Source organism: Colius striatus, chromosome Z (genome assembly GCF_028858725.1).
Source record: "Colius striatus isolate bColStr4 chromosome Z, bColStr4.1.hap1, whole genome shotgun sequence".
Taxonomy (NCBI): Eukaryota; Metazoa; Chordata; class Aves; order Coliiformes; family Coliidae; genus Colius; species Colius striatus.
Genome location: NC_084790.1, coordinates 61,488,950 through 61,508,086, shown reverse-complemented (window position 1 = coordinate 61,508,086; position 19,137 = coordinate 61,488,950). Strand labels below are relative to the sequence as shown.

At 42.3% G+C, this 19,137-nt stretch overlaps 1 protein-coding gene across 6 annotated transcripts in view; it reads right to left on the bottom strand.

The window, feature by feature from the left end:
- The window catches only part of TRPM6 (transient receptor potential cation channel subfamily M member 6), a 110,181-nt gene extending 92,060 nt beyond the window's left edge, over positions 1 to 18,121 (bottom strand). For all 6 annotated transcript variants that reach the window (XM_062017315.1, XM_062017316.1, XM_062017317.1 and 3 more), the window contains exon 1: positions 17,704 to 18,121. In XM_062017315.1, coding sequence (XP_061873299.1) covers positions 17,704 to 18,045 — 342 coding nt within the window. In that variant the 5' untranslated portion in view covers positions 18,046 to 18,121. The remainder of the gene's footprint in view (positions 1 to 17,703) is intronic.
- Positions 18,122 to 19,137: the final 1,016 nt, after the last annotated feature.

The following is a 19,137-nucleotide window of genomic DNA, read 5'->3' as shown; positions in this document are numbered from 1 at the left end:
TCAATCCTATTTCAACAAGCTTACCTTAAGATCAGCAGTATCTTGCTTGTTCATCCTTTATGCTTTTTTGTGAAGTCCTATATTCCCAGTGTCTAAGCTGCCTCTTCAGCAGCAGTGAGGCCAGCTCAGTTCTTGGATGCCCATTAGGAAGGACGCATCACACTTCCTGCTTTTCAAGTCCTAAGTAAGTGAAATGCAGACATGTCAAAGTATGACTGCATTAATTAATCCATAACTTTCCATCATTTTCAGAGTCCCAAAATCTCCTATCAAAAAGCGATCTTATACACTCAACAGCAAGTTTTACTAAAACAGGACTGGCTTTGTTTCTATTGTTTTCATGGGGACCCTGTAAAGGCATAAGCATCCAGATATGCACTCTGTTTGCTATGTTCTGTTAGATCATATCTCCTATTTAGCAAGTATATTAAAATGTCATCAACCATATTTAACCAAGTGGGATCTGCCAAAGGCGTGTCCAGGTTTTGGAATGAAAAAAAACCAAACCTAATCTATGTCTTATGCACTAATCTCCTTTAGAGTGAACTCCCAGTTTCATTGTTTCATCATCTCCAAACACACTGAAGACACTGAGTTTCGTAAGACTATCTACAATTTTTTACCTTTCCCTTAGTGCTCTAGCAGATCTTCAAGAACTGATCAAGCAGCAAAGAGAGGCGAGAGGAACGAAACTGGTAACAACTGGTTCTAAATTTCTCCCCCTGCCCCATATTGTCATCAACAAATCAGCCTGCCACTAGGCTTGATTGCCTTTATCTTCAAACATAACTGAAGAAGCCTAGTAAGTTAACCCTACACTGAAGGCTAGTAGCAGATATATTGAACATACACTCATCATATAACTGTTTTGGCAATTGCCTTAGCATGCTGTGGAAAGGCACTGTGGCAGATTATTTTTCTTTAGAGTGCAAAACTTATATCTTGTTTTACCAAGACTCTGGGCTATAACAGAACAGAATCTCCTGCATCAGTCTTCACCATCAACTTACCGTGTGTAGACGAAACCTCCTGGAGCATGCTTAAGTCATGCTTTATTATGTAGTGATTATTGCAGGCCTGCTTGGAGTAAATCTTCCCTCCTGCTGCTCACTGCACACCGAACTGCCAACAAATGCTTTTCTAAAATGGAGAACATAACTCATCACGAATAAAGTGGGTTTTTATTTAATTTAAGGGTGGCAGAACCTAGGCAAGCATATAAATGCCCATCAGCTACAAGTTTACCTGACAGACACACTTTAACAGGAGGCAAGAACGAGGACAATCTTGAATACTGAATTATAGTCAAGATGCCACATGCTCTTTTGGTGTTCTTTAACCAGATCATACAGTGGTTGCAACAAGCAACTACTGATATCTGACCAGGGCTCAAAATCCTTCAAGATAGTTCAGATGTATTTGCATGAAGAATTATTCAAAGAATTATTCAAAGTCAATAGGATTTTCTGCAGAATTTATTCTATGAGAAAAACTGGGCTTTACATGTTTTGTTATTAGAGTTTGTAAGTTGACAGGAATGTAGTGAGGTAGGTTTTGTCACCTTGATGGTCACAGTCACAAATATCCAACTATCAGTTCTGCTGAAATGCATTCTGTAAATATCTTTGAAGTCAGTGCAGACCCAAAGAACAAAATGTGATGGTAAAGTTTAGACTCATTTCAATCACAAATAGTTTCTGTGCTTATAGTGACAATCCCATGGAAACCAGCATGCTGGTTCGTAAGGCAGGATGTCACAGTCCATATTCAAGAAATAACATATCAGGTGATATCATTGGTCTCTATTACTCATTTTTCTTAATAGAGTGTTGTCTACATGGTTTAGGCCCATGTAGGAACAAAGGATCACAATCCACCCTAAGTACCAAGGGACTTCGAAATCTCTTAGGGACAGAGAGGGCTCACTCACCACTTATGGTCCCAAACAAAACAGAGAAGACTACTCAACTTGGGGAAGAGAACAAAACTTAATCTGCCATCAACCAAAACATAACAAACAGAAAATACTCAACCAAAACCAATACCAAGTAGGGTGAATGATTAAGAGTACAATCAGTCTCTTTAAGATCCTCTTCCCCCACTCCTCCCCTCTTCCTGGGCTCAGGTACTTGATATTAGTGCTTTTACCTCCTCCCCCCTTGAGAGGCTCAGGGGGGCAGGGAATGAGGGTTTCAGTCAGTCCTTTCCCCATGGCACCTGGCACTTGTCTTTCCTCAAGGCAGACAAGCTTCTCATTGGTCCTCCCTGCTCCAGCACAAGGTCCCTCATAGGCTGGGCAGCCCTGCAGGGGCTGCTCCAACATGGGTTCATTCAGAGGCTAGCAGTTCCTCTCTACCTCCACTGGGTCTGGTCCACAACAATCACTCAATCAGGTCACCAACACTCATCCCCTCTTGCATGGGGTCCTCTCAGAGCTGCTGGCCGTCATTAGTCCTACCATTGCCCTCTGCAGGTCACAGAGGGACAGTTACACTCTCACTGCAGGCAGAAGTCTCCAGTTGTCCTCTTCTTCCCTTCCTTCTCTGACTGTGGGGTCTGCCTGGTTGCCTCCAATGTGCCCTACTCTTCCACTGTTCCCATGCGCTACAAATTACCCTTCTTAAATAGCGATGGCAGAGGTGCTAGATTGGCCTGGCCATAATGAAGTGGGTCCAAATGTCAGAGCCAGATTGAGTTTTGGGAACTGTTTAGGACAGCAGCATTGCAGCCCTCTCTCCTTCTCACCAAGGAAAACCAGCTCCACACAAACCCATCACATAGACGTAGCAAAATAAGTGAAGGTGGCCTGAGTGGACTCAGTGTATGAGTGTGTTTATCAGCTTTAAAATGGAATAGGGTCCATATCTTGACAAGAAACCGTTCACAGTGATGGAGCAGCACAAGGTACTTGTCATGGTTTAGCAAGGAGCAGCTTTTGCTTGGTAACAGGGGGAGCGGGTTGCAGTGAAGACCTGGAAAGAGTTTTTGGACTCTCCCCCAGCTCCTGGGTTCAGACCCACCTCTGGCCTGGCTGGGCCAATCTGGCGCCTCTGCCATCACTATTTAGGGACAGGAATTTGAAATGCGAGGCGGGAGGTGTAAGAGTGATACAAGATGGAGGCGACTATGCGGACCCCACAGTCAGAGGAGGAAAGAAGGAGGAGCACTAGACCAGAGACCACTCTGCAACCTGTGGCGAGAATGCAAGCTGTGCCCCTGCAACCCATGCAGGGCCATGGCAGGACTGAGAGCCACCAGCAGCTCCATGTGAGTGAGCCCGGACGGGCGAGGGACTGTGTGGGGAGACGGCCATGGCCCAGGCCGTGCTGGAGAGCCTGCACGCCGCAGAGCAGCCCCACACGAGAGGCAGAGAGGAGCTGCAGCGTTTGGAATAAATGCACATCGGAGCAGCCCGTGCAGGGCTGCCGTGTGTGTGAGTTACCCCACGGACTTGCAGGGAGGACTGGTGCGGAGCCCACCTGTCCTTGAGGAGGGACAAATGGCAGAAGCTATTGGGAATAGACTGACTGAAAACTCAACTCCCTGCCCCCCTGAGCCGTTCAGGAGGGGAGGAGGTAAAAACACTGGGATCAGGGCTCTGAGACCGGGAAGAGGGGAGGTGTGGCAAGAAGGTGGTCTTAAAGGGCTGGTTGGACTCTTCATTGTTGTAGCACTCTGTGTTGTTTTATTTTGGTTATATTTTGGGGATTTATGGTTATTATTTAGTTGGTGGTGGATTAAATTATTTTCTCTTTTCTTCCCCAAGCTGAGTAACCTGGTCTGTTTTGTCCTGAACCTTAAGCAGCAATTAAACTCTCCCTGGCCTTTGGCAATCCTCAGGTCTTTGGTACTTGAGGCTAATTGTGGTTTTTGTTCCCTGATGGGCCTAAACCACAATAGTACTTTTGTAGGGTAACAAACCTGCAGAAGATGCAGGATCAAAAGAAAACTGTTCTATTTCTCTCCATACCTCAGACAGTATGCATAGCTAAACAGTAACACCTTAAAAATTTTCAACCTTTCTGAGAAGACTTGCTTGAGTGTTAACAAAATCCCTGCTTCTAGTAATAAGAAGTCTTAAGGGTTTTTAGAACAGTCTCAGAGAACACTGTCCTCAGTTTGCCATTCCTTGGGTCTCTCGTCTAACAGACTTTTCAAATGTGTCTCCACCTTCCAAAGTGTTCCTAGAAAATGTGAACTCGTCAGCTCCCCAGCCTGGGTCAAATGGCAGGCATATGGATTCTTCAGTGAGACTTCTTCCATATATGACCCTGGAGCTTTCAAACCCTTGTTTAAAAACATTTTCTTCCACATTTTTTTTTCATACCAGATACAATGTACCTTTCTCACAGGGACTATACAGAAGATAGTAGTATTTACTCTCAAAGACATACCGAAACAAATGCTTCAAGCCTTCCGAGGAAAGAATACAAACCTGCTGGGGACTGAATATACAGAATCTTATCCACATGACCTCTTTAACTAACCTAAAACTATTTACCTAAAATTAAGGGTTAAACAGCAATGAATGTACAGGGAGTGCTTTGCAAAGGAAGTCTGTCCTTGAGTGACCCACAGCTGGAAGCAAGAGGAAAAACCTGTAGATGCTTATTCAGGTGTCAGTCAAGTACACTGAGCATACATGGGCAAAGAGTGGAATACATCTGTGCAGAGGACTTAAAGCAAAGGACTTAAATCAACAGCACAGGATCCTATGTAAGAAGATGGGCTGATTCACAGAGTAGTATTGTTCCAGGCTGGTCTTCGAAAGGCTGGGGGCAGCTGAAGGAACATCTCTGTTGATGTGACACTGTGCCTTTAAGATAAAACTGCTGACTCCTTGGCAGGCAAGTCAAAACACTTGGCTGTTGGGTTTCACAGACTGTGCTACCAGTTGTGGGGTTTGGCCAAGGGCTCCCCGTCATGCACAGCCCAATAGCAAGGCCACGCCACAACAGGCAAGTGACCGTTCTGAATCACACTATGAGCTGAATCTGGTCTGCAGGGCTTTGAGCACTCACCACTGATTGCAGCTGGCTGTCAACTCTCACAAAAAACCTGAGATGTTAGTGTCAGCTAGGCAGGCTGCTGCTATGATTACCATTGCCTTGAGGTTGTGCTTTGAATCACGTATTACATGATATAAATACACAGTATCATGAACTGTCGAACTAACTTGGCTGTTTGTTGCTGGCTTAAGTTTCATGTTTGAGTACCTAGATTTCTATGAAGAAAGAAAATTTAAGTTTACCTTTATTCACCAAATTCAGAACTTTGTTTTGTATTTATTCTCTATGCCAGTCCTCCCTTTCTAAAACTACATTCTTCTGCTACGACACAGTGTCTTAAGCCTTTATATAATTTCTAGACCAATGTGTTTGCCAATTGCTATATTATGGTTTTCTGTGGTAGTTTTTAACATTAATCAGTTCTGGCAACTGAAATAATTCTCTTAAATACTTAACCTCATACAAGAACACCTTGATGTATTTTTCCTTTCTGACGAAAAACTGACTAGCCTAGGAAAGGACTTCAGTTGAATCCTTGGTTCAAAGTGGTGTGACCGATCATTTTAAAAAAAAATATTACAGGATCTTCTGGGGCATTAGCACTCTGCATTTAGAAAACTGAGTCAAAATACTACATGTCAAAAAAATCAAATTCTCCAACTCTAATCTGCAGTAAAACAGTGCTACTGAAATGCAGGGGCACTAAAAATCATACCTTGAAAAGGCAAGTGTTTCCAAATTTCCTTACTGAAAAAGAAAATCTAGTAATGCACTTTTATGACTCTTTAAAGTCAATGGCAGACACTAATAATTGCTGTGCAATGTGGTCTGAGGAATCTAAGTGCTGCTGAACTTACTGAAATGACTGGTCTTTACAAATTAGCAATTCTGGTCTCATAGTAACTCAAGGCCATCCAAACAGATATAAAACAGAAATCCCAGAACAATTTGAGATTGCAGTAGTTAGCACTGAAAAATACAGAATATTCACAGATAAGGTGCACAACATAAATAGGGAAGAAAGGAATTAATTGAAATGTGGGTACTGCAACCTGTCTCACTGCTTGAAAAAATGAGAAAACAAGACAATAGGGATCCCATTCCACCTTCTATGCTATTTGCTGGCATAAAAACAAGTATGCACGTAAGCACTTTGAGTACTCCCTTGTTGGAATCAAAGGAACTCCACTGGCTAAGCTGTATCCTTACTTTGGGACTACACGCATTGTATGTATGGGCTCTAAATAAAAAAATTACAGATTGTATGATGGATTGCAATTTCTCCCCAAAGCCTTGCCATGTCACACAAATTAAGGCATTTTGATATTTACACACCAAGACTGATCTTACTGTTATTGTCCAAAGTATGGACATTTTCTGCTTTTTAGCCATATCCTTCCCTCTCACATCATACTGTACTTCATAATCATACAATTATTTGTATGGGTTCAATTTAAACAATGAAAAGCTGTCTCTGTATTTACACAATACACATTTGGAAATTACAGAGGTTTGCCTGAAATAGATTCTCCTATTTGCAGTCACAGGTTTCTCCAATTCCTAACAGGTAAAAGTAGAAAAACTATTATGGGATACACACATGCAACATTTTGTGATTAAAAAAGACCTCAAATATTGCCTTTTATAACTGACAATCACAAAACTATACAATTTTGGTAGCTTACTTTATGCCACAGTTCTTACCTAATAATTGCTTTTTGTGCAACCAGAAGCAAAATTAGGGGTTTTTAAATGCCACAAAATTCAAGAAATTGAAAGCAAATTTCATATTCTACAAGCTGAAGCATCAAAAGGAAATACCCATTATTCAACATCAGGCTTCAGACACATGACATTTTACATTTAAGAGTAGGTTCACTGGAACTAATTATTGCATGTTCCAATTTAATTAGAAGAGCACTGTGCACTGTTCAAAATGAGGGACGCTATAAAATTCACCTGTACAAAAGCACAGTGACTAGATGTGGCTTATTTCCATCCATTGCTCTGCATGAAAGAACTTTCCTCTGGTTTAGACTTCATTGAAGATAGTACAACACTGTTTTTGTTTACTTTTCTCAATCTCATACTTGGTAAGCCATTTATTTCATCATATTCCAATCCAAACATGAATCCCGGGTATTCATACAAGAAAAGTGGAAAAAATGTAATGTTTAGCCACGCCACATCCCTTTTCTCAAAAACCGACTATCATAAAAGAGGACAAAACAAAACCAGGAAAACTACTGCCATCCACTATAATCATTCTTAAAAGCAAAATAAAATTCCAACAAAAAATTTACTTTGCCTCCATCTTCCTTTCACAATTTTTTCCCCTGGGAATGGTAACAAATCAGCAATAACAAAACTTTTTTTTCCTTCAGTAGTGAGGAAGTTATGAGCTGTATGTCTTTAAGACAGAAGTCCTTAGAAGTCACTAAGACAGGAATGCTCTTTTTTTGACCAAGAGCATCCAAACATATTTATTGATAACTAATGAGTTCACTTACAAAGGAAATACCAGTAATTAAAATATACTGTCTGCTGCATCAACATCAAATGACTTAATACAAAGTTTGAAACAGTAATGTTAAATAAGCACTTTTAAAATGACTGCTTGAAAAATCCTACCAGAAATGCCATCATCCATTTCAAATTAATTGTTATCTATACACCAACATTTAAACACTACTTCGAGAGTTAGTTTCTTATGAATTAGCACTTACCTTTTTCTTCCTTATATTTAATGAGTACGTTTAAAGCAGCCTTCAGCCACCAACCAAGGTTTCCATCCAACACACAATAAGATAAAGCTTGTTTTCAAGTTCTAACTATTGGAAACAGCACTAAGCAGTGACGATAAATTCCCATGTGTTAAACTGACAGCTCCTTTTCTTTCCCCCTCTGAGGGGAAGGTGGCGAATCGAGAGAGAAACAAGAGATGAGTTGAAAATTCTTAACAAAATACCTTGAATCCAGTTATGCTGAAGACCTTGTGTCACCTTATAATCAGGAACTTGTGACTTGATTTGCCTTTATTTATGTATAATGGTAAGGAAATGATTAACATTAATGATGTCACTGCTTGAATTTTCAGTAGAAGTTCAGAATAAAAATATACCCAAAACATTTTCCAGAGTCACTGGAGTTTACTTTGTAAGTGTATATTGCCACCTAGAGAGTCGAGGTTGTAACTGTAGGCATGGAAATAATTAAGCTGGAACAAGTACGCTAGCTATTTTGAAATGCTTCTTTGAACAATGGAGACACCAGACACTGGGCAGTGACACATCTTGATCACACCTTTTGACAGTGCAAATGCAAAGTTTATGTAATCTGTCCTCACTTCCCCTTCCTCTGCCCAGTCTTCTTTATATCCCAAATTCTCAGACTAATTCCAAAAAAGTTTCCCAAAGCTTTGCAATTTGTCTTTATTTGCAAACAGATGAACAAAAAAAAAACCAAACCCAATCTCAGCAAATGGTCTGAAAGCAGCTGTAATATTCCAGCCCATACCCAGAGTCCACGCCTGGAACAAGCTAAGTGCTTATCTGCAGTATAATTGCGTATAAACTTATGGCCTAAAACACAGTGCTAGCTTACTTTGTTTTAAAGGGCTTATTTATTTTGTCATGGAATAGTTCAAATATATATTTTGAAGACATGGATAAATCCTCTTCTGCCCTGTGAATGTAGTGGGGAGGACTGATAGATTTGAATGCTAGAGTGCAGCAGTCTACCGCTAAAACATAACTACTGTGTATGAAGCTCCAAGCAGATTTTAAGTGACTGAAGTATGTCTACAAAGATTCTAGCTAATAGTGCAAAGTACTGAATTCTGAGAGTACTGAATGGTGTGAAATATAATAAACCTCACAAATATAGGGTTAAAAAACCCAACAAAATGAAACCCAACACCTCAACAAATTAATAAATCTACTTCCTCACTAGTTTATTTTGATTACAGTGAACATGAAATAGTAGTTGGGTTCTTGGGAGGTTGTTTTTAAAAACATTTTTTAACTACCTCCAAAAATGAGTTGATGTATTTGGACTTAAATAAAATTAGAAAAGTATGAGAGTAAATATTGTTTAGATATGTATCCAGCTAATCTGACTGCAGGTAGAGGTATACCCAAAAAAGCACTATGACATACCCCAGTCACTGAGCTACCCCCTTCTGTGAGTACTAAGAGATGCTAACAACTTAAACAAATAAGCAGTGAAAAAATACAGGCACCTTACGGCACAAATAGTGAAAAAAAGTTTCCAAATGCCTATCAGGCAGACAAGCTAACTATTTTAAGCAAAAAGGCTTAACAGAATGAGAAAGTTATAAAAGCAACAATCTTAAGAAATGAAATCAGAAACTTTACACGGTAACAGTTCCAAAGTTTTCAAGTACACACAGGCAAAACTTTAGCGTCCTTTAGAAAGTAAGATAGTTTTCAAAAAAATAAAATCACAAGTTAAAATAACATTTGCAAAGTCTGACAGTCTTCCCATATGTCAGCCTATTATTAAAGTCTTTCTAATTGTACTTCATCTTGTAAATAAATTAAAAGAGAAAAGCATTAACTTCATATTTAACATCAAGAAACAAATTCAGCTAACTTCTGTAAAAATTTCTTCCAAGATCCATAGTCTTTGCAAAAAACTACACCACAGTCAGTTAAGACTGAAAAAGTGTATGTAACCTCATATTGCATTAACTTTTACTGACACATCTGCACACATCTGTCATTTTGATGTTATTGATGGGTTCAGAGGAAACATCACAAAGAATAACAAAAGCATCAATTTCAACATGGACCAAAACCCAAAAAGCTGGTAGCCTCACTGCTTTATTGTGGCAAGAGGAAGGCAAACAGACTTTTTCACGCAGAGGATGTAAAAAACTTTTAGAACACTGGCAGCTTACAGGAAAAAAGATCCCCTTTTCCTTCTCCTTCCCTGACATTTGTTTTTGGTTTGCATAGAAAAGGGAATGCCTTGTCTGGTTTTGGTAGGTTATTATTTTTTGGTTTAGCTATTACACACAAAAAACCCAAAACCAAACAAAAAGTTACAAATCACTATAGTTTATGTGCTTTAGGGTAAATTCACAGGATAACTATTTCGCTTTCAGGTACCACAATTCCATTTTTTTATTCAGGACAGGCGAAATTTTTCTTTTCAACAGATAACACATCCATCTGTTTCTTTTAATTGCATCCCAAAGTTCTAGTTTTCTGTAGTCAAAGCTTCCTTCCATGTTTTCAAGCATTCTTGCTAGACATCACAGCCTCCTGCACACTGCACATCTCCAGTGACATTGCTATTAAGTACCTAACAGTTATTATCCCATCCATCTAGAAAACTCAATACTTGCTTTTGCTGACATAACATTGCTTCTTCAAGAAGGCAGAAGCATGCTTATTTTCCTCCCAAGGAGAAAACTCTGAATCCAAACAGAAGCAAGTTTCCTGCAAGTAGGTGTACAAGTATGAAGCAACTGATCAGGTCTCCATTTCAGTCTCCATGGTGTCAGTTCGTGAAGGAGTTTTAACTTCTGGGGGAGGAGTTTCTCCATCTAGGTTCTGAATATCAGACAAATCAATACCAGGCAACGGTGCTCTCCAATACAGGAATGAGTTATACTGCCAGAATTCTTCTTGCTTTGAAAAGAGACAAATAAAGAAAAAGGCAACAAAACATTAATGTCTATCACAGTAGTATGAAATAGTAAAAAGAAACTTTTTTAAGAGAAACTGAAACACGGAAGAGTTACTCAACTGTTTTACATTAGAAGTTTTTATGCTTTGATACACAAACCTCCTGAGCTATTTCTAAGGAAAATACCACAGGAAATCTCAACCAAATAATATTTTTTTGTCTTTTACTTTTGTTCTTTTGCAAATAATTACTGTACAGACTCTGGGAAATACTTCAGTAACTTCACCAATTTCTTCAAATTGCAATCTTTGAACAAAATGATACTGTAAAACTTGTGCAATTATTGTACTTTCCACATAGAAACTGTTCACCACATTTTCTTCTCACAATGGGAGACAAATTTCATGCACATTTAGAAGCTGGTATTCTGTAGAAGGTATTTAGTTACTTTACATCAACTCAGGGGGTGACGTTTGCAGTAAAAGTAGAGCATTAAGTAGCATTCCTAATACTTTCTGCTGCTTCTTTTCTTTATCTACATTTTGTATTCAAGTATACATGAGAAAAATTAAGATCTCTTCTAGGGGCAGAGAAGGGAAAGTTTAATAACTGGTAAACAGTACCAGAAAAACCTCTGGCATCACAATGTATTTTAAAAAAAAATCTCTATTAGGAAATATCCTGTTTGCTTACAACCAAATGTTGTAGCTATAAACAGTGGTAATTCTGTGCATGTTTCTATGGCCACCATACACATAAGAAGGGAAATTCTCTAGTAACTCTTTACATGTTGAGCATGTACTTTCTTCTGCTATATAAAAACACTGAATGTTGACACAAACCTAAAATGCATTTCTGTATAATATCGGTTTGTATTTTTCCTAAGGTACAATCGGGATTTTAAAATATTTTACTTTAATGTTTCAGCTGTAAACAGGTGCTGAACTGAGACATGTTTAACAAATAAACTGGTACAACTGTTTCCGTATGGCTCCTGAAAAGTTACGTTTATCTGCTGGCTCTGCAACAGAACAAAAAAAAGGAATGTTCAAGAAATCGCAGTATCATTCCTAGGCCCCCTCAGATACAGGAAAAATGCTTTACCCCACTCCTCAAAAGAGAGCATGTAAATTCACCATATTTTCCATTTACGGAATACATTGTTCTATTTGTTAATACTGAAACTGTTCAAGAACTACCACTTGCTTTACTAGGTAACCTGTTTTTTCCTACAAACACTGTACTATTCAAGATCTGTAATAAATGAGGTATGAAATGTGTAGACACTTCATTGCAGCAAAATGGCTACATAGACTCATAGAATGGTAGGGGTTGGAAGGGATCTTTAGAGATCATCTAGTCCAACCCCCTAGGAAATAAAATGTCTTCAAGGAAAATTAAAGAACCAAAGATTGCATTAACAGGAATTGAGAGCAAAACCAATTAAATTATACAGTGCCACAGGAACAGAAGGATTGACTATATGGAGAGAGTAAGAAAGTCAAACCGTAAGTAGCTGCACACATTTGCATAAACATTCTTGTAAATGGAAATTTTTGTGCTGCATGTCATTAACAACTAGCAACAAAGTGCAAAAGGGGAAGATTTTCCAGTCCTGTATTCTGACCTAGACAGTGTCACTCACCCAGAACTGCCCAGGGACGGTGGGAAAAAGTTCTTTGGAAAAAAAAAAAAAAAAGCAATGGAGTTTCAGAAGCTGTCAGCTATCCTTACAAATTCTCCCTTAACTCTAACTTTTAATAGCCTACTGCTCACATCATGAGAGCTAAGTACATAAACCCAGAACATCCCTATGCTGGGTGCTTTATACACACAAAATAAATGACAGTATTCTTGTTTCAAAAAGATTACAATGCAAAACTTCATAACCACAAAATATGCCTTCTTTTGATTTTGGACTCAGGCTGCACACAAGATTAACCTCAAGATTCTCAACCTCAGTTCCAACAAAGTTGTTTCATTTTCAAGGAGCTAATTTTCCAACTCTAATTGCAACTAAACCTCAAACAAAATTTCTTCTCTGGACAGCTGTAATGTAATTGTAATTGCTTTTAACCTTAACAAAACATCATGCTTATGTAGTGGTTTTGCCTGGGCCAGGTTTTTTGGTAGTGGGGGGCTACAGGGGTGGCTTCTTTAAACAAAAAGAGTTGCCAGAAGCTTCCCCTGTACCTCACAGGGTCAGGGCCAGTCAATGTTAAGCAGGACCCTGCAGCTGACCCAGGCCTGGCCAATTAGTGACGGAGGTAACACCTCTGTGAATAATGTATTTGAGAAGGAGAAAAAGTTGATGCACAGTTGCCAAACTGCAGCAGCAACAGGGAGGGAGAATGTGAAAACATTTCCACAGACATCAAGGTCAGTGGAAGAGGGGGAGGAGGGTGCTTAGGCACTAAAAAGGCTCCCCTGTGGTATGTGGTGAGGACCATGGTGAGGCAGCTGTGCCCCTGCAGTCCATGGAAGACCACCAGTGAGCAGAGATCCACTCGCAGCCCATGGATGTGGAGAAAAAATGAGGGAGCATGGACATGGATCCCGGGGTATAATGTTAGGCCTGATGGGGCAAGGCAGCCTGAGCTCTAGTTATATGGATTTAATGCACAATCAAGACCAGAGTCAGAGCCATGGTTAAAGTAGTTGCTGTCATGTAGACAGCAGGCCACTTTCTGCTCCTTCAAGGTCGGGCTGTTTTCAGCTAACGAGCTAACAGCTCAAGGTGGAAAACAACTTTGTGCAAAAACAAGATGGGAAAATGTGAGGGAGCTTGCTTATCGCAGAAACCGCAAGTAGGATGAACAAGAAAATGTAATCTATTAGCTGCTGTTGCTGAGCTAGCTTTGAAGCTGCTGTGTATATAAGTTAGAGCCTGCTCTCAATAAAGATTTCTGCTATCACTCACATTGAGTAGGACTGATTTCTTCCCACCCAGCTGAGAATCGGACCCTGGGTTGATCGCCGCATGAAGTAGGCTTGGAGCTGGTTTTTCAGGCTTCGAGCCTGGTTCATTTTTCAGGCTTTGAGCTTGGTTTCAGGCTTCGAGCCTGGTTTTCAGCCTTCGAGTCTGGGTTTTTCAGGCCAAGAGCCGAAAACTTCGCAGCACATGGAGGACCCCATGCCAGAGCAGGTGAATGCCTGAAGTGCCTGAAGGAGACTGTGACTCCGTAAGAAGTTCATCTTGGAGCAAGTTCCTGGCAGAACCTAGGAGTCTGTGGGTGAGATGCCCATGCCAGAGCAGGTTTGCTGTCAGGACTTGTGACCCTGTGAGGGACTCAGGCTGGAGCAGTCGGTACCTGAAGAACTGTTCTCCCAGTAGGTGACGCACGCTAGATCAGGGTTTGAGGAGCTGCCCCCATGGGAGGCCCCATGTTGGAGCAGTTTGTGAGGAGCTGCAGCCCATGGGAAGGACCCATGCTGGAGAAGTTTGTAAGGGACTGTCTCCCATGGGAGGGACCCCACAGTGCAGCAGTGAGAAGTGTGATGAGGCCTCCCCTGAGAAGAAGCAGCAGCAAAGTCCATCTGGAGTGAACTGACCACAACTCCCATCCCCCATACCACTGGGAGTCCCAGGAAGAGGAGGGGAGGGGGAGGTGTTTTTAAGATGGTTTTATTTCTCATCTCCCTGCTCTTATTGTTTCTTTAATAAATCAAATATTTTTCTCCCTACGTTGAGTCTGTTTTGTTGTGACGCTAATTGCCGAGTGATCTCTCTGCCCTTAACTCACATGCTGTTTGTTATATTTCTCTCTCTCTCCTGTCCAGTTTAAGAGGGGGAGTGATTTTATGACTTGGTGGATATCAGGCTAAACCACCACAGCTTATTACTTTAGTGAACTACACAGGCCACAGAACAGTGAAGCATATTCCCAACCTATGCTGTGTTTTCAGAAAGCTGTGAAAATCATCAGAACTATCTTTATGAAAGGTTTGAAACATACAGGGAGGACACATCAGATGGAAGAAACATCTCTTCCCTGACATTAACCAAGCTTTATTTCAAAGCAAAGTTACTTTTATACAATAGTGGATTTCAGGACTAACAACCTGTTTAAAAATAGAGTTCTACAAAAAATCTTTAATATAAACATTCTCTACTGTGGAAAAATCCAATGGGCTTATTGCCTTCCTGACACTGCTAAAGCTTAAAATCACATGCCTGATAACCCTAAAGATAAGTAAAAATTCAGCATTATATTTGTGATGGAGAAGAATTTTTCTGTACAGGTTTGCTCAGTTTGTTCATAGAATCACAGGGTTGGAAGGGACCTTTAGAGATCATCTAGTCCAACACCCCTGCAGAAGAAGGTTCACCTAGATCAAGTCGCATAGGAACATGTCCAGGTGGGTCTTGAAGACCTCCAAGGAAGGAGACTCCACAACCCCTCTGGGCAGCCTGTGCCAGGGCTCCCTCACCTCCACGTTGAAACAGTTTTTTCTTATGTTTAAGTGGAACCTTTTGTGTTCCAGCTTCATCCCATTACCCCTTGTCCTGTTACTAGCTACTATAGAAAAAAGGGATGTCCCAACCTCCTGACACCCATCCTTCAGATATTTATACATGTTAATAAGATCAGTCTCAATCTCGTCTTCTCCAGACTAAACAGCCCCAGTTCCTGCAGCCTTTCCTCATATGAAAGATGTTCCAGTCCCCTGGTCATCTTGGTGGCCCTGCACTGGACTCTCTCCAGCACTTCCCTGTCTCTCTTGAGCTGAGGACCCCAGAACTGGACACAGGACTCCAGATGAGGCCTCACCAGGGCAGAGTAGAAGGGGAGAAGAACCTCCCTTGACCTGCTGGCCACACTCTTCTTGATGCATCCCAGGATGCCATTGGCCTTCTTGGCCACGAGGGTATATTGCTGGCTCATGCTTAGTTTATTATGAATCGGGACTCCCAGGTCTCTCTCTGCAGAGCTGCTCTTCAGCAGTTCAACCCCCAGCCTATATTGGTGCATGGGGTTGTTCCCTTCCGAGATGCGGGACTCTGTACTTGTCCTTGTTGAACCTCATGAGGTTCCTCTCTGCCCAGCTCTCAAGCTGGTTGAGATCCCGCTGAATGGCAGCACAGCCTTCTGGGGAATCAGCCAGTCCTCCCAGCTTGGTGTCATCAGCAAACTTGCTGAGGGTACACTCTGTCCCCTCATCCAGGTTGATGATGAAGATGTTGAACAAGACTGGCCCCAGAATAGATCCCTGTGGAATTCCACTGGCCACAGGCCTCCAACTCGACTCTGTGCCCTCTGGGCTCTGTCATTCAGCCAGCTCTCGATCCACCTCACTGTCCACTCATCCAAGCCACGCTGCTTGAGCTTTCTGATGAGGATGTTATGGGAGACAGTGTCAAAAGTCTTGCTGAAGTTAAGGTAGATGACATCCGCTTCAATTCACTTTAGAAGACACTTGATCTCTCTTCAAGAATAAAAGATATGCTTGTGTTTAAAAGGCACACTCTAAAAAGAATTTGTAATTTTCACAGCAAACAGAATTTTTTACTTCATTTCTTGGTGCCTCAATTCTACCATTTGTCACTAAAAAAAACGCCAACTAATCAAACAAGAAAACACCAAATGGCACAGCCTGAGAAAGAAAAGCCATAATTGTTTTACTTATCAGAAACAGGCATTATACTATCCAAGGCCTCAACTTTTCAAAAACGGAGTCTAATAGTGGAGTACGAAGTCCACTCAACTTGATTAGACCTTCTGCCACTTATCACTGCATCAAGTACTTGGATCTTACTGAAAAGCTCCAGGTGGGAAGAAGAGTGAACACACATCAAACTTCTAAACAGGTGTGAAATTTTACCTAGCATTGTGTTTTTTAAAAACTAAAATGTTCTTAATACTCTATTTTGTCTTGTGGGTAAAATGTTCTCACAGCCAGTAAGAATTTTTTTCAAAACTAACCAGAAGCACAAGAAGTCAACTGTGTGTTTCAAGAGATCTTCATCATTTAACAATCACTGCCTTCACTATATGGTTTGGTTGAAAGATAGCTCTGCTATCTCTACTAAATGGCCACTCCCAAAAAAAAAAAGCAAAGTCAGACCTTGGTAATATCCCAGTATGCCTGACCTGCAACCTCCAACAAGAGGGATGTTTTCAAAATAAACTCTTCAAGTTTCCACGATACTTTTGGATGGAAATTTGGCTGAATGACAGATTTAGTTAAGGTGAACTCCAAACATGCTGTTTCCCGTCAGTTTTCCTACAGGGAGGGGAGTGAAGGGGCAAGGGACGGACGGTAAAAACCTTATTTCTTTCGCTCTGGGAGAAGAACAATTAAAAAAAACATTAAAAAAGAAAGAAAAAGCTGTAAGAGACGCCAGTCGATTAACAGTTGGAGGCATGGAAGGTGCAGCAGAGCACTGAGCACTGTGCTGTGCCTGGCTAAGGCTGGGGAACTCTGTAATAAACACTGGCACTGACCGTCCAGAGAAGTGGTTGAATCAGCATCCCTGGAGATCATAGAATCACAGAATGGTAGGGGTTGGAAGGGACCTTTAGAGATCATCTAGTCCAACCCCCCTGCAGAAGCAGGTTCACCTAGATCAGGCCGCACAGCACATGTCCAGGCGGGTCTTGAAGACCTCCAAGGAAGGAGACTCCACAACCCCTCTGGGCAGCCTGTGCCACTGCTCCCTCACCCTCACAGTAAAACAGTTTTTTCATATTTAAGTGGAACTTTTTGTGTTCCAGCTTCATCCCAAATATATCTACAAGACCTGCAGATTAAATACTGAGGGGCATGGATTAGCGGTGGGCTTAGCAGTGTTAGGTTAGTGGCTGGACTCGGATGATCTTACAGGTGTTTTCCAATCGAAACGATTCTAAGACTCCACAAGTCCCCCGCAGGGCCCGCCAGCCCCGCCGCACAGCACCCACGCCCCAGAGCCGAGGTGCCCGCCAGATCGCAGCGCTCCGACTGCAACCAGCACCGCCCACGCTTTGCTCTCCCCGGAGGCCAGCAGCCCGGGCCCGCCCACGGGAAGCCTCTCCCCGCCCCAGCCCCGCGCCGTTACCTCGCCAGCGGCGGCGGCCCAGTCTTTGCCCCGGCCACCGTCGCGTCCCTCTGCCGTCCTCTCGTCCTGCGGCGGCCCGGACCTGCCGCGCCGCCGCCGCCTGTCCCCCGCGTCCCCCTGTTCCCCGCGGGGGCTGCTCCCCCGCAGCCTGGGTCGCTTGTCCTGCGGCGCCTCCACGTCCGCCGCCTCTAGCTTCCGCTTCGGAGCGACGGGGTCGGCGCCCGCCACTTCGCCCCGCGACCGCCGCTCGGGCACGGCCCCGCGGGGGTGCGGCGGCGGCTCGCGCAGTAGCCGTTTGACGGGCATGTGACACACTAAAGACTCCGCGCACCGCTTGGCCATGGAAGGTGCCGGAGACGGAGGGGGCGGAGTGCTGGCCCCAGAGCCGGCGGCTCAGCGCCGGCAGCGAACGCACGGCTGCCGAGCGGCCCGGGCGCATGCGCGGTCCCGCGCGAGGCGGGGGCAGGAGGGCGGAGCTGCCCGCGGCGAGCGGCAAATGCAGCGCCGAGGAAGCCGGAAGAGGAAGAGCAGGCAGAGCCGACGTAACCTGAGGGTGAAGGGAGACGGCCGGGCATGGGGCGGGTCACATCGCGCGGCAATCTTTAATTTCCAAAAACAGCCGCGTCCCTCGCACACACGGAAAAGAGGGAGAAGTTCACGCAGTGCCATGAAACTTCTCCTTCCCACCTTCATTACCGGTTTTAGAGCATTGCACAGATAAAAACAGAGCACATTTAGCAAGCTTGCTCCAGATAAGTAAGTATTACACTGAAGACGGTTTCAGCTAATAAACACCTTAAGCACCGCTCCATGCCTATGCAATTGGCTACAACTTGATCACATTCAATAATACACAATTATCCCTGCGCATAAAGATACAAGTGATGAATTTCAACTCATAAATTACACTGTAGGCAAAACAGTGCTCACTCACACGGCTTATTCACAAGATTGTTCTACTTCCAATGCTTAATGCAACTTACAACTTAAAGGGAGAACATCAGGCAAAACTGGCATCTTCTTGATTAGAAACAAGCACATCACTATATAGCTGACACAAATAAAACATATCTTTCAAAAACAACACAAAAAATGGCACCTGTGACAACATGGCATTGTAAAAGCCTAAACCAGCAGAAGAAAGGATCCCAATATTCAATTAAAAAGTTCAATTGCCTACTTGTGAAAAAAGGAGATCATCACATTCCAAATGTGAACTTGGAAGACAAAGGTCAGGAACTACAGACTGGGTAGGAGGCAGAAATCTTGCAACATTACAGATATGACATAATCAACATCCACCTACCCTTGTCTTATTTCAAGAACCTTGAAAATCAAGTAAAATACAAATAATATTCTACCTAAAGGAAAACAGAAAGAAATCATAGCAAAAGCAAAGAATCACAAAGTCTCAGAAAAAAGAAATAGTACCAT